The sequence below is a fragment of the Sorex fumeus genome, unplaced genomic scaffold (genome assembly GCF_029834395.1).
Source record: "Sorex fumeus unplaced genomic scaffold, SorFum_2.1 ptg000128l, whole genome shotgun sequence".
NCBI lineage: Eukaryota > Metazoa > Chordata > Mammalia > Eulipotyphla > Soricidae > Sorex > Sorex fumeus.
Window position 1 is genome coordinate 59,253,809 of NW_026606185.1, and position 14,530 is coordinate 59,268,338.

Below are 14,530 nucleotides of genomic sequence, written 5' to 3' on the forward strand. Positions count from 1 at the left end.
GCACCAAGGGGGCCAGGCCCCAGGCTTCCGTTGGGCCATGGCATCCTTCTCTGGTCAGAAGCAGTGAGGAGAAGGCTGGTCAGGGCACAACCTAGTCTATGAGAAAGATTCAGACAAGTGGCCAGTGGGTTGATAGTATAGTGGGCAGGGGCTTGCATCACCTGTGGTCTACCCAGGTTTAAGCTCTGGCATTCCATGGGGTCTCCTGAGCCCCACCAGCAGAGACTTCTGAACCCAGAGCTGGAAGCCCTGGGTGTGACCCAAAAGGAAGGAGAGAGTGAGAGAGATAGAGAGAGAAATAAAGAAAGTGAGACAGAGAGAGGGAGAGGGAGAGAGAGAAGAGAGGGAGAAAGGGAGAGAGGAAGAGGGAGAGGGATGGAGGGAGGGAAAGAGGGAGAGAGAAGAGAGGAGGAGAGAGGACAGAGCAAGGGAGAAAAAGAAGAGAGGAAGAGAGGGAAAGGGAGAGAGAGATAAAGACAGACAGAGAGAGAGAGAGAGAGAGAGAGGCTGGGGTAATAGCACAGCAGGTAAGGTGTTTGCCTTGCACGCAGCCAACCTGGGCTCGATTCCCAGCATCTCAGATGGTCCCCTGAGCACCGCCAGGAGGGATGCCTGAGTGCAGAGCCTGGAGTAACCCCTGAGCATCGCTAGGTGTGACCCAAAAAGCAAAAAAAAAAAAAAAAAAAGAGAGAGAGAGAGAGAGAAAGAGAGAGATATTCAGATATACAGAAATGAACCAGGAAGAAGATTTAAATAATTCACAGCAAAGCTAGGCATAACCTACAACCAGATTAGCACACATTATTTATTTTGGAGGGGCCACACCCTGCAGTGATCAGGGTTTACTCCTAGCTCTGCACTTGGGGATCTGCCCTGATGGGTTCAGAATGCTGAGGCTGGAACCCAGGTCGATTGTGTGCAAGCAAGCACCCTATCGGCTGGACTACAGCTCTGGCCGCTAGAGTATAATATTATGTCTGAAGTTTTGGAAATCGGGTGCTCACTGATGGGCTAAGAGGGTTTTTAGGGTGGCAGTCCCATGGGACCATCTAAAATCAGTTCACAATGCGCCGCTTTGTTCTGCATCAGAGGCACAGACACATGATACGCACCAACCAAGAACCCGTGATGATTAAGGCTCGGTTTCCTCCAGGCGGGAAGAAAGGTTCTTGCGTCGCAGGGAGAAATTTTGCATAAACTCCACCTCTGTTCCGCTGGTTCTCCATCCTCGTGTGAATCAGGGCACTGTGGGGGGCACAGTGGGGGGAGGGGGAGCAAATGTGAGTTCTTGAAGGACAGGAGCAGAATCAATCCCTGATGAACTGTGACATACTTGTAGACACCCATTCTCTTTAGCAAATGCAGTGACAAACATGGGCTGGAGCGATAGCACAGCGGTAGGGTGTTTGCCTTGCATGTAGCTGACCCGGCCAACTGGAGTTTGGTTCCTCTGCCCCTCTTGGAGAGCCCGGCAAGGACCTGGCAAGCTCCCCATGATGTATTCACTATGCCAAACACAGTAACAACAAGTCTCACAATGTTACTGGGCCCGCTCCAGCAAACTGATGGACAACTGGAGGACAGTGCTACAGTGACAAACAATACAGCACAGAGTTGAGCATCCCTGGTTGCCGGGGGCAGCAGTGCTAATTCTATCAACTGCAGGGCCAGAGAGAGCGAACTCAGTGGACTAAGTAAGTTGCATGGGGGAGGCCTGGTTTGATCTCTGCTACCCCAGGGTTCCTTGAACACAGAACGGTGTCCTTCCCCACCAACCCGTCCCCCTCCCCCTGCCAAACAAACAAACAAGCAAAAAGTATTGCCTTATAACTAATTCTCAGAATTTCTGCATCTTTTAAAAGGCCTGCAATGTGGTTCAAGTGGTAAGAACACATGCTTTGCATATTTGAGGCCCGAGATTTGATCCCTAGCACTGCAGAGCCCCCCAAGACACCACAGATGTCACTCTGGCCTCTGAGTACCTGCAAGAATAGTGACAAACAAAAACCAAAACCCCATGAAATCCTATACCCGATAAATGACAACATCCATCACCCTCAGCCCTCGGTAGCCACCAACCACTCTGCTTTCTGTGTTCTGTGAATCTGGCCTCTCTAGAGAACTCAGTAAGTACAATCAGACCGCTTTTGGTCTATTTGTGATTGCTCTCGGTCACTGGGTCGTGTCCATCACGTTGAGCATGGGTGAGTAATGTTCCATCGCATGAACAAATGGCATTTTACTGCTCTATTCTGCCAGTGACAGGTATTTGTATCACTTCCATCTTTGCATTATTGTCAACACAGGTGTGCAAATATGAGTCCCTGATTTTCCTTCCTCCCTCCCTCCCTCCCTTCTTCCTCCCTCCCTCCCTCTTCCCTCCCTCCCTCCCTCCTTCCTTCCTTCCTTCCTTCCTTCCTTCCTTCCTTCCTTCCTTCCTTCCTTCCCTTCCTCCCTCCATCCCTCCCTCTTTCGTTTTTCTTTTCTTTTTTTTTTTTTGGGCCACGCTCACTGGTGCTTGGGGGCCACGTGGGGCTGGGAACCCAGTCTGGGCCTCTCACAAGCACACGCACTCAGCCTGTCAACCTCTCTCTAGCCCGATAATTTTATGTTTCCTCTTTCTGAGGAATCATCATGCCATTTCCCACAGAACTGTGGCATTTTACATTTCTACCAGCAAGGGTTTCAATTTGTTCCATATCATTCGCCACCCTTGGTACATTCCGGGTTTACTGGTTTTAATGAGAGATGCTAGCTTTTTGAAGCTGATATTAAGGCCTGATATGCTTATTAGTCTCTTGTATACTCTCTTCAGAAGAATGTTTAAGTCCTTGACCCAATTTTTGGGGGGTCACACCTGGCTATGCAGAGGTGTTACTCCTGGCTTTGCACTCAGGAATCACTCCTGGCGGTGCTCAGGGGACCATATGGGATGCTGGGAATCGAAGCTGGGTCAGTCGTGTGCAAGGCAAACGCCCTACCCACTGTGCTATCACTCCAGCCCTGTTGACCCATTTTTTAATCTGGTGATTTACTACATTTTTTAATCTGGTGATTTTTGTTGTTATTACGATGCAAGACAGTTTTTATTGAACAAAACTTGCTTACAAAGATGTGAGAGGAACAAAAGACAAAAAATCCATGTTCAAGAGAAAACACATACTCCTGAGTAGGAAAGGCAGCAAGCAAAGAGACACAGAGACAAGCAGGTGAGATAACATGCTCGAGGGAGAATCTCTCTCAGTCACAATTAGCCCACTACAGAGAATGTTCTTGGAGTTCCAGAATTTGCCAGAGATAGCTAAAGGAAGCAATGGGAAATATGTTCACAAGCAACTGAGTGCAGGTGACTCATAATACATAATAGTGTAATGTAAACAGGGAAGAGGAAAGAGGCTCCCACCACACTAAGTTCCAGCTGCTTTTGTAGGATTCTCAGCACCGTGTATCAATAAGTTATCGAGAAGTCCACATTTAATGCATGCATATGCTAGGAAAATGAGTCACGGGAGGTGACCTTAAATTATCTTATCCAAGCTCTCTGTGCTACAAATAAGGAAATAACGCTTGGGATGGGGGAGGTGAGAGAGAGAGAGAGAGAGAGAGAGAGAGAGAGAGAGAGAGAGAGAGAGAGAGATTGAGAGAAAGTTTTGTGATTTTCCTGAAGCAAGGTGACAGTGGGCTGGAGACTCAGGCTCTCGCTGGGTCTGCTCTCATGATACACACAGATCCATTATTCCTCCCCTTTGGGAGCAAGTTTCTCCACCTGGGCCAGATTGCTCTTTGACAAGTGTGCCTGCCCCTGGCACTGTAGGATCTTTCCCTACTGGGACCTCTAGTACCACTACCCTCACCCCCGCCCACCCCGCACTGGACCATCACGCTGTCTCTAGACTTTGCCAGAGTCCCTGAAGGCACACCTCGCTCTCTCACTGAGAACCACTGCACCTGGGAGCTGGTGTCTACCCTTATTATTCCACATATTCTCATTTTTTACAAGTTGAAAACAAGGCGTGACCTCAGGGTAAACAACAAGCCAGCTGGAAGGAGAGGAACTACAGCTTTCTACTCAAGGAGTTTCATAGAAACAGAAGCCACCTAGAAAGTTAGAACTGTAGCTATGTAAACTAGCTAGGAGCATAGAGGTAAACTTGAGCTGCTTGCATAAATTTTATCTTCTCATTGAGCTCCTTCCTGACTCAGAACCCTTTCAAAAGAGAAACTAGAAATCTATTAAGGCCTCGGACAGAAGAGAAATAAAGTCTTGTGGTAATTAATCAAGTTATTTGAAGCCATGGCACACCTTAAGTTGACATATTAGTACTTATTTGCTTACTGCAATTTTTTAAAACCCGAAAGCACAAAGACGTATGCTTTACATACTGCTGTTCCAACAGAGCTTATCAGACATGGAAAAGCTCTTAATTTTGTCTAATTTAGTATAGTGCCCAAGAAGGATTCACAAAAGCTCTGGTGTCATCGTTAGGAAGAAGATGGAGAAACCCTATCACCTCCCTCCCCAGATAATATGCAAGTGTGTCTCCTTAACAGCCAAAACTGGCCTCAGGACAGCCCGAGGGAGTGGCCACAGGAAAAGGCTTGAGGAATAAGCAGAACAAGCCACATACAAACAGTACACCTGTCCTCCTAATTGATACAGGGATTTCTGTTCTACACCTGCAGCTCTGCTCCACTCTGATTCAGGAATAGGAAGTGTTTCAGACTCAGTGCCGAGGGCTCACTCTGGGCGGGGCTCAGACACCTATCTGGAGTACCAGGGATGGAGTCTGGGCTGGCTGCATGCCAGGCAGATGCCTTTCCTTCTATACTAACTCTCTGGCCCCCTCTTTCTAAAAGTAAGATTCTGGGGGCTGAAGTGATAGCACAGCAGGTAGGGAGTTTGCCTTGTATGCAATCAACCCGGGTTCGATTCCCAGCATCCCATATAGTCCCCCGAGCACCACCAGGAGTAATTTCTGAGTGCATGAGCCAGGAGTAACGCCTGTGCAATGCTGGGTGTGACCCAAAAAATGCAAAAAAAAAAAAGAGTAAGATTCCTAGGAAAGGCACCCCAAGAAGGAAATTCCTATTCATCTATCAGGGAGGTCTCAAGCTACTGCTTTCTCTGTGTGGCCTGTGGGGAACAGAAATGCACCCCTGAAAAGGCAAAGAGAAGCCCCCGTTTCCAATAGGGTCAGGCTGAACCCAGCGCTTAGTGAGGCCTGTCATTCTCTCGTTTAATTTCCATGCACAGGAACTTTGGCAAGTGAGAGGCAGCACTAAGGTGACTCCTGTTTCTCTTGCCTGCTCGTGGTCTTGTGTTTGTAAATGTGAGATGTCTCACCCAGCGGCCCCCAACTCACTTGATGTCTTCCCCATAGCAGATGGTGGTGTCGTCGGTCAAAAGCTCACAAGCAAATCCTATATTCTCAGCAGTTTCTACAACAGAAACAGGAAGTTAAATGGGTTTTCTATAGATGAATTGAGAACTTGACTTTGTTGACTAGTCTTGGCCAGCATTCTGTAGCATTCTAACCTATGCTCAGCAAATGACAGCGTCTTGGGGAGGGCGGGAGGGACAGGGGTTCCTATTGGATGACAGCCCCCCGAGACCGACCACAGTCGGGAACTCCCCGCCCAGAATCAACTCTGCTCTAAGGGCATTTCTGGAAGGAGGTGGTCCGGATGGGATGGAATAACAGAGGAGCTTCTCTTAGGGCGAGTGTTTCTGTCCTAAAGAAACGGAGAGTGTTTTCACAGGAAGCTAAGTCTGAGGTCATTTTGGGCAAGGGAAACAGAAGCTGTGAATGGTTGTGAACTAACAGATATTCCCTCCGACACAAGAAATTACCCTTCTTGTCTCCAGTAAGCACCCAGATCTTAATGTCAGCTTTTGCAAGTTTTGAAATGGTTTCCGGGACTCCATCCTGTAGCTTGTCTTCAATAGCTGTTGCCCCCAGGAGCTGGAATGCACAGTGAAAAGAAAGGAATTAGCAAATCAGCCACAAATGTCCTGCTAATATACAGAAAATCCATTTGCACCCCACTTGGTATTCTACCAGGGTTCATAACTGGCATTAACAGCAAAGGCTGCCGTGTTGCATGTTCAGTGTAAACCAAAAGAGCCGCCAGTTTCTTCTTAACACGTTGATGCCACTGCTGCATCTGTGTTAATTAAACCACATCCAAGTGTAAACCACTGGTGGTACATGCCAGATTAATATATTACAGCAATTTACCAAGACGAAGATGCAAATACAAGGACACTGCAAAGACCCTTTTTCTGTTGTATATGTTGCTTTACTTTATTTTGGTTTGGGGGCCACACCTGGCAGTGCTTAGAGGTTGTGTGGTCAGGAGTGACTCCTGATTGGTGCTAGGGAGACCCTATCCAGTGCTGGGGATCAAACCAGGGTTAGCTGCATGCAAGGCATGCATCTTAATATTTATTCTCTCTCTAGTCCTATATCCTACTTTATATGAATAGAAGTCAAACCAGCTTATAAACGGTCAGACCAACTATTCATTGAACATTCGCCATTTAACTCTACAAACAGTAATTATATAATTTTTAGAAAATGCTGTTTACAAATGGTCCGTCTCTTGTTCTTAGAGTTTTCAAATTATGGAGTGAGCAATTCTCACCCTGCTATAAGCATATGCTGGTTTGTTACTGTGTAAAAAATCACAATGAATTTTAGTAAGCAATATAAAAATAGCAGCATCAGACGAGAGTCTCTCAGAATGTTTCCCATCTTTGTGTTCCTCATAATGGCAGCTTCCATTCTCCTTTCTGAACAAAGGAAATTCAAATGACCCCGCTCCTCTGTGCCAATTCCGAGTGCTAAAGTTAAGATTATCTTTCGGGCAAAACTATAAGAGGACGTAATAAAGCTTCCGATTCTCTTCAGACTAGCAAGGAGATGGCAATGAAAGTGCAAACTCACTATTAAGTCCTTTTCAATCTCCTCGTACACTTTATCCAGAGCCTCATCCCGGTTTGTGGTGGCTACGCTGGCAGCCATAAACTTTTTATTCCATTCTTCATATTCCTTTTCGTCTATTTCCTTGTAGCAAAGGCACAGAGTTCGCAGAGTCTCGCTGGCAAAAGTCTGATTTAAAAGACACACCATCCATAGAAAGAGTTAATTTAACTGGACTCCAGATCAAAGCTGTACTCTTGCTATCAGACAATAGACACTAAAAGACGATGGATTCAGGACAATTTTATTTTGTTTGGCTAAGTATTCTCTGTGTCCTAGGACCATACCAGTGCCTGCTATATGAAAGGGGGAAACACACTTTTTATTCTAACCGAATTTCTAGAATGAAGAAAACCTTTCTTTCCTTAATGACTAAGGGAACAACAGAAGGAGGAGCTGCAAAGTGGCAGAGGTGACAACTTTGGAAGTTGATCTCACAAACTGTCTTACGAGCCCCTTTAACTATGAACTCTCAGCCAACCATTATTCCCTCAGAACAAATTCTGAAATACATGAGTTACTATTAAAGAAATACTTTAATTAAAAAGATGACCTCAACAACTGAATCAAGTGAACAGGTTTAAGCCATTTTATGATTTCTTTTTTGGGTCACACCCGGTGATGCACAGGGGTTACTCCTCGCTCTGTACTCAGAAATCACTCCTGGCGGTGCTCAGGGGATCATATGGGATGCTGGGAATTGAAACTACGTCGGCCGTATGCAAGGCAAACGCCCTGCCCGCTGTGCTATCTCTCCAGCCCCGGTTTAAGCCATTTTAAAGAGCTTCAATAAAAACCAGGAAAGATGTTTATTACTTTCCATTATTCTTGGCCAGCCAACATGGCGGCAATGCTTTATTCCACAGAGCATTTTGCCTGGATTTGGTTAGACTGCCTCTCTTCACAAAATCCTGATCTGTGAGTCCTGACCTCAAGTCATCATCTCACTCAGTACTAACAGAACATACATCAGGGCCTGTGGCTGGCATCAACTCTCAGACTCTTAAAGGGAAGGGAAGAAATACCCACCAAATGTTGATAACTGTGTGAGATGCTCTCCCTCACCTCTGTAGTTGGAACACAATCTAGCATCTTTCCTTTTCACAGGGGCGATGGATGATTTCTTGAATCATCACCTTGGCCCCACTCAACATGCAAAGGATTAGAACTGAGACACAGGTCTGATGCTTATCTCCTGAATTTTGCTGTTGTCGTTGTACAAAACCAGAGTGACATGAGGATTGGTAACAAGGCAACTCCAAAAGAGTGAGCCTCGGCATTCTGGCGTATCATAATATCACCGAAGCAAGTGCATAGGCCCAAGATAACAAATTTGAAATAATGGAGACCAAACTCATTCACTACCAAGCAACAAAACTTGGTTACGCAACACAAGGCTATGCCTCACCTCATCATGTAAGAATACCTTTCTCTCCTTTCCAATGGAGGTTGGTGGGGTTCTTGGTGGGGGGAGGGGGTTACATAGAGACATAGAGATCACAGTTCAGTATGATTAAGAATCTTGCTCAAAGTCACTGGAAAAGACAACAGCAGTTCTCTAGGGTCAGTCTGGCAGGTATCTTGTATCACCAATTTGAAAACAAAAGCGACCTCTATGGTTTTTCCTCTAAGGGCAGGGCTGGGCAGGACCAGAATCTGGTCTACCCACTCTGCTCCACATTTGCACTCCTCCCACATGGCAAGACAAAGGAAGGGGCAACAGTTTGACACATGTCTTTCACTTAAGCACTCAAAGTCCCAGAAAACATGTTAGAATCTGCAGCATAAAGAGCAGACGTTGAGACTTACATCAAGGGCGTCCTGTGTCTCTTCTTTGGTTGGGTTCATTTGGTGCAGCCGTTCATAGATGACAGTGTCAGCACCTTTGCAGTACAGCCTGATATTGCCTTCGGGGGTTCTTACTAGCAGCAAGGGGAAGAGAAGCCAAAAGTCAAATTACATTTGGTTGTTTCACAGAAAACTCTACTTGTGAAGTTAATGGGAAGGGTTGCTGTACTTCTCACTCACTGTTGTGTAAAATCATTGCTTCTCCTGGGGCAATGTTGCTCTCAAGAGAGCTGAAATCTGTATACAATGTGGAGGTGACAGATGAAGGGTCCCTCACCCAGCTCAGATTTCCAGTCTTGCTTATCTTTCAGCTAATATTTACTGATGCCCTACTGGACGCAAACTTCTGTGCTTGTTAGATTCTTCCATAAAGACTTCTTTATAGTGTTCACACCAGTGACTTCAGTGTACACATTTATAACACTTGCTACTTCTACTACTAACACAATTCCATATGACGACTTATTATTTTAATTATAGAATGCTCCTCACAGTTGACGAAATTTTAAGTTCTCCAATGCATGACAGACCTAGATCAGGGCTCAGAACATGCAAAGGACTCAGTGAAATGTGCCTAATCAGAGTTAAGAAGACAGGGAAAGGTGTATATTTTTTTTGGTTAAAAACTCAGTCTCATTGTGGGGAAATCAAGCAGACACCGCCAAACTGAGAACTTCTGGCTAACCTCAGTGGTCAACATGTGTTTCAGATGTGGTCTACTGGGGAAGACTTGGCATCCGGCATATACTTTCCTGCCACACAGAGCAAATGCAAGCTTGAAGAACTAGCAGTCCAAAAATGTCAACCCAATATGAAAAATATATATAGCAGAAAACTGATATCAATGTCCAGGGAAAACAGAGGCTAGGAGGACTGGTCAATGGTTGGAACCAACCACAAGAGTGTGTGGGATATGGGGTAGGTAGAAAAGGGACCTGTGTGAGAATAATAGTTGGAAACAATCATGCTGAACAAGAACTGAGTGTTAAACTGAGTGTTGAAAGTAGGTAAAGGGATATACCTGATAACCTTTCAGTATCTGTATTGTAAACCATGATGCCCAAAAAGCGGGGGAAGGTGGAGGGTGGAGAGGGAGAGGGTGGAGTGGGAGAGGGTGGGGGGGGAAGAGAGGGAGAGAGGGAAGAGAGGGGGGAGGGAAGGTGAAAAGAGGGGAGAGAGAGAGAGAGAGAGAGAGAGAGAGAGAGAGAGAGAGAGAAGGATGCCTGCCATAGAGGCAATAGAGGCAGGCTGCAGGAGTCGATGGGTGGGAGACTGGAAACACTGGTTCTGGGAATGTACACTGGTGGAGGGATGGATATGGAACACTGTGTAACTGAAACCTAATCATGAACAGCTTTGTATGGGTCTATCTCACAGTGAATCAATAAAAAATCTTTTTTTTTTAAAGTCAACCCAAAGACCAAAAACAACAACAACAAAATAATTAAGGATCTGTTTGAGGTGACAAATGACCAGAGTACTGACCACCACAAGCAGCTAGTGACCTTGGGTTAAATCTTGAACCAAGAAAAGCAGCAAAAGAGACAAGTCCTGTACATCAGCACAGGCTCTCTAGCCTGGACAATAATATTGTATCCCATCAAATTTTCTCACTTGGACCTACACACTGTGAATGAATTATAACTGGGTGTCAGTGTCCTTTGGAAATGGTTCAGAAAAGGTTAACGTGAGTCTAATGAAAATCATGGTGAAGGCCAGTGGTTGGCTGATACAGATAAAAATACTGGAGTTCTTCAAAAACATTTCTGCAAGTTTTCTGTAAGTTTGAAGTTATTGCTCATCCCACACTCAACATCAGGATGCCATCACTGGTTCTACAGAGTGACATGAATCTGGATGGCAGGAACTATTTTCATTCCTCAAGACAGCCTTGCTTTCCTCAGCACTGTCCTTATCCTCTCTCCTGTGACATCACAGAAGGACAGTTGTGCTTGTAGGGGCTCTCAAAATAAAAGCATGTTGTAAGTCTCCCACCCAGTGGGAGACTTGCTCCTCCTCCAGTGTTCAGTGAAGGTCACCCCTATGGCCTGCCAGGTTCAGAATACACAGCCAGGACCCCTCCAACTCATGGGTATCATACAGAAGGAAGGGGAGAAGACAGGTTTGCATAAATCGGAGGAAATATTCCAGGGGACAAAGAGTTATATCACTGCTTGCTCTCTTCTCCTGCCACTGGACACATTAACCCAGCATGCAATGGATGGCCTGTTGTGAGATCTACCCAGCATGCACCAGGAGGCCTGATATGAGATTTACCCAGCATGCTTAGGGTGGCCTGGTGTGAGATTTACCCAGCATGCACAAGGCAGCCTGGTATGAGATTTATTCAGCACGTACAGGGCAGCCTGGCATGAGTTAACTCAGCATGCGCAGCCTGATATGAGATTTTCCCAGCATGCATGGGGTAGTCTGGTGTGAGATTTATCCAACATGTACCAGGAGACCTGGTGTGAGATTTGCCCCGCATGCACTGGAAGGTCTGGCATGAGTGATACAGGCTGTGGGCAACCTACCAATGATGTTTTTTGCTTTTTGAGTCATACCTGGCGATGCACAGGGGTTACTCCTGGCTCTGCACTCAGGAATTACTCTAGCAGTGCTCAGGGGACCATATGGGATGCTGGGAATTGAACCTGGGTAGGCCGCGTGCAAGGCAAACTCCCTACCCGCTGTGCTATCGCTCCAGCCCCAACCTACCAATGATGGACATGCGCTTCCGGTCACTGTTGAAGTCTAGAATGGCCAGCACATGGTAGGTTCTCTCTGTGCCCATCTCACTGACGGTGATCGTGTTCTGGGTCCTGGAGAGGAAGGCGAAGCCGAAATTCCTGGCAGCGTTGACCAGCGCCCCTTCGTCAGGGGAGGCAGCCTGGTAGTTGAGCTGACCTGATTCCCAAACCAGAGAGAAAATGTGAGGGGCCTGAAGGCAGAGAGGTGCAGATCCAGGGCGGGGCGATCTTGCAAAATCCAACCAACCACCCTCAGGAAAACAAGCCAGTCCATCTGAGCGAAATACCAGTATGAACTTTTTTTTTAAACTTCAAACTTTTCTCAAGATAAAGTATACTATTAAGGGGAGGTTGGGGGGAAAAACATGCAAAAACACAAAGAACAAACTCATAATCACACCATCCGAAAGAAAAACACTGCCAGTGTGGATTCCTTCCTGGCCCCTTTAGAGTTCCCACTTCACCCGGAAGTAAGATCACATAGGAGTTGAGGCTCTTGCTTTCACCTTGCCAGTGCCTATGGTCTTCCATGAATGGCGATGGTCTCACCTCAGTCTAGAGCCAGGAGTAGCCCCTGACCACTGTCAGGTGGGACCTTACCCCAACAACAACAACAACAACGACGACTACGATGACGACGACGATGACGATGACAATAATAAAACATCAAAGAAAAAAAGTCTCTCTTTTGCTCAATACTGGCTACTCGCTTCTGGACTCCTAGTAGTTCCAGGGACCTGTGGAGCTGAGAATCCAGCCCAAGACCCCCACACACTGATTATGCTCTCTAGCCCCTGGAATTTCACTAGACTTTGATTGTTTTAACATTATATTTTGGGTGATGTGAGTAAAATTTGAGAAAAGTTGTCATAGGTATCATTTCCCTCTAAGTATTCTTTTTTTTGGCTTTCTTTTTTTTGGGTCACACCTGGCGATGCATAGGGGTGGTGCTCAGGGGACCGTATGGGATGCTGGGAATCAAATTCGGGTTGGCCGGGTTCATGCAAGGCAAACACCCTACCCACTGTGCTATTGCTCCAGCCCAACTAAGTATTATTTTCATGAATGTAAACAGTTATTATTTTCATCTACAGGCCCTCTATTGGCAAAAAAAATTTTGCTCTCAGAAATAACATTGTAATAGCCACTGTACATTTATAAAGCTTTTTTTTTCTTATTTTATCAACTTTAACACTGGTTTCCCATATTATGACATTTCGGGGGTTTGACCTCACATTGTTCCCTCATTGGATATTGGATTTTAGGCCAGAGCTGCTGGTCAGGGCTTAATCCTGGCTCTGTGCTCAGAAGGGAAGGGGATACCTGGAATTGAGCCTGGGCAACTGTGTGCAAGGCAAGTGCCCTGCCCACTGTCCTACAGCTCCAGCCCAGCCTCACAGTTCCATAAGCACCACTACTCACCACTCCCACAGAAGTCTTGGTAGCATCTGACCCCTGGAGAGACCCTACATTCATCCCTCCCACCTGTACCCCCGCTGCCTTTCCTCTGAGAACCCCCAAATCTAGGAGTTGGCCCCTGAGTGCTCCGGTGGCAGCTTCCTTGCCGCTAAAGCAGTGAGCTAAGGGATCACAATCACTCTTTTTTTTTCTTTTTTGGGTCACACCCAGCGATACACAGGGGTTACTCCTGGTTCATGCACTCAGAAATTACTCCTGGCCGTGCTTGGGGGACCATATGGGAAGCTGGGAATCAAACCTGGGTCGGCCGCGTGCAAGGCAAACACCCTACCCGCTGTGCTATCACTCCAGTCCCCCCACCCTATCACTCTTGAGCCTTTTGTACAAAGGACTCATTTGTTTTCCAAAAGGGACATGCCCACTAAGCACACCCTCTTAGGAGGGTGTGCTTACTTCACCCTGGCCATATTCTAATGCTTATTTATCTATTTAATTTTGTTTTGTTTTGGCTTCTGGGGTCACACCTGGTGATGCTCAGGGGTTACTCCTAACTCTGCTCTCAGGAATCACTTCTGGCATTGCTTGGGGAACTAGTGGAGTGCCGGAGATTGAACCTGGGTCAGCCGCGTGCAAGGCAAACACCTTACCCACTGCACTATTGTTCCAGCTTCTCTATTTAATTTTGGGTCTTCCCAAGTGATGCTCAGAAGGCCCAAGGGCCCATCCCAGAGGTTCTCACCTGTGGTCCAGAGCTAGGACTTACCTGGACCCCTCTGGGGGCCCCAGAGCTGCATGCACAGTGCCTGGGGATAATGTGATGCCAGGAACTGAACCAGTGTTGGCCACTCGCACATACAAGGCATGTGCTCAAACTCTAGGCCCTCTATTGGACACTGCCTGACTGTTCTCCAGTGCTTACTCTGTGCCCAGGGATCATTCATAGAGGTCCCTGGGGGACCATTTTGTGGTGTCAGATCGAACTAGGGTTGACTACATGCAAGGCAACTAATTGCCTTAACCCCTGTACTATCTCTCCAGACCTGTGTTCTAATATAATTGTTGGCAGGGGGGCACATATGATGGTTCTACACTTCGGGATCACTCCAGTTGGTGTTCAGGGGGCAACAGGAGCTGCCAGGAATTGAACCCAGATTAGACACATGCAAGGCACGTGCCCTACCCATGTACTATCTCTCCAGCCTGTCTAGTATAATTTTTATTTGCTTTTTTTTGGGGGGGGTCACACCTGGCGATGGACAAGGGTCACTCCTGGCTCTGCACTCAGGAATCACCCTTGGCGGTGCTCAGGGGACTATATGGGACGCTGGGAATCGAACCTGAGTATGCCGCTTACAAGGCAAAAGCCCTACCAGCTGTGCTATCACTCCAGCCCCCCCCCCCCCCCCCCATCACTCTTGAGCCTTTTGTACAAAGGACTCATTTGTTTTCCAAAAGGGGCATGCCCACTAAGCACACCCTCCTAGGAGGGTGTGCTTACTTCACCCTGGCCATATTCTAATGCTTATTTAT

The 14,530-nt window shown here is 46.7% G+C and overlaps 1 protein-coding gene across 1 annotated transcript in view; it reads right to left on the bottom strand.

Annotated features, from left to right (window-relative positions):
* ATP8B1 (ATPase phospholipid transporting 8B1) overlaps window positions 1-14,530 on the bottom strand; it is a 116,444-nt gene that overhangs the window by 18,559 nt on the left and 83,355 nt on the right. The window contains exons 16-21 of the mRNA XM_056138100.1: window positions 11,550-11,738; window positions 8,793-8,905; window positions 6,948-7,112; window positions 5,852-5,963; window positions 5,364-5,439; window positions 1,113-1,245 (exon numbers count right to left, since the gene is read on the bottom strand). Coding sequence (XP_055994075.1) covers window positions 1,113-1,245; window positions 5,364-5,439; window positions 5,852-5,963; window positions 6,948-7,112; window positions 8,793-8,905; window positions 11,550-11,738 — 788 coding nt within the window. The remainder of the gene's footprint in view (window positions 1-1,112; window positions 1,246-5,363; window positions 5,440-5,851; window positions 5,964-6,947; window positions 7,113-8,792; window positions 8,906-11,549; window positions 11,739-14,530) is intronic.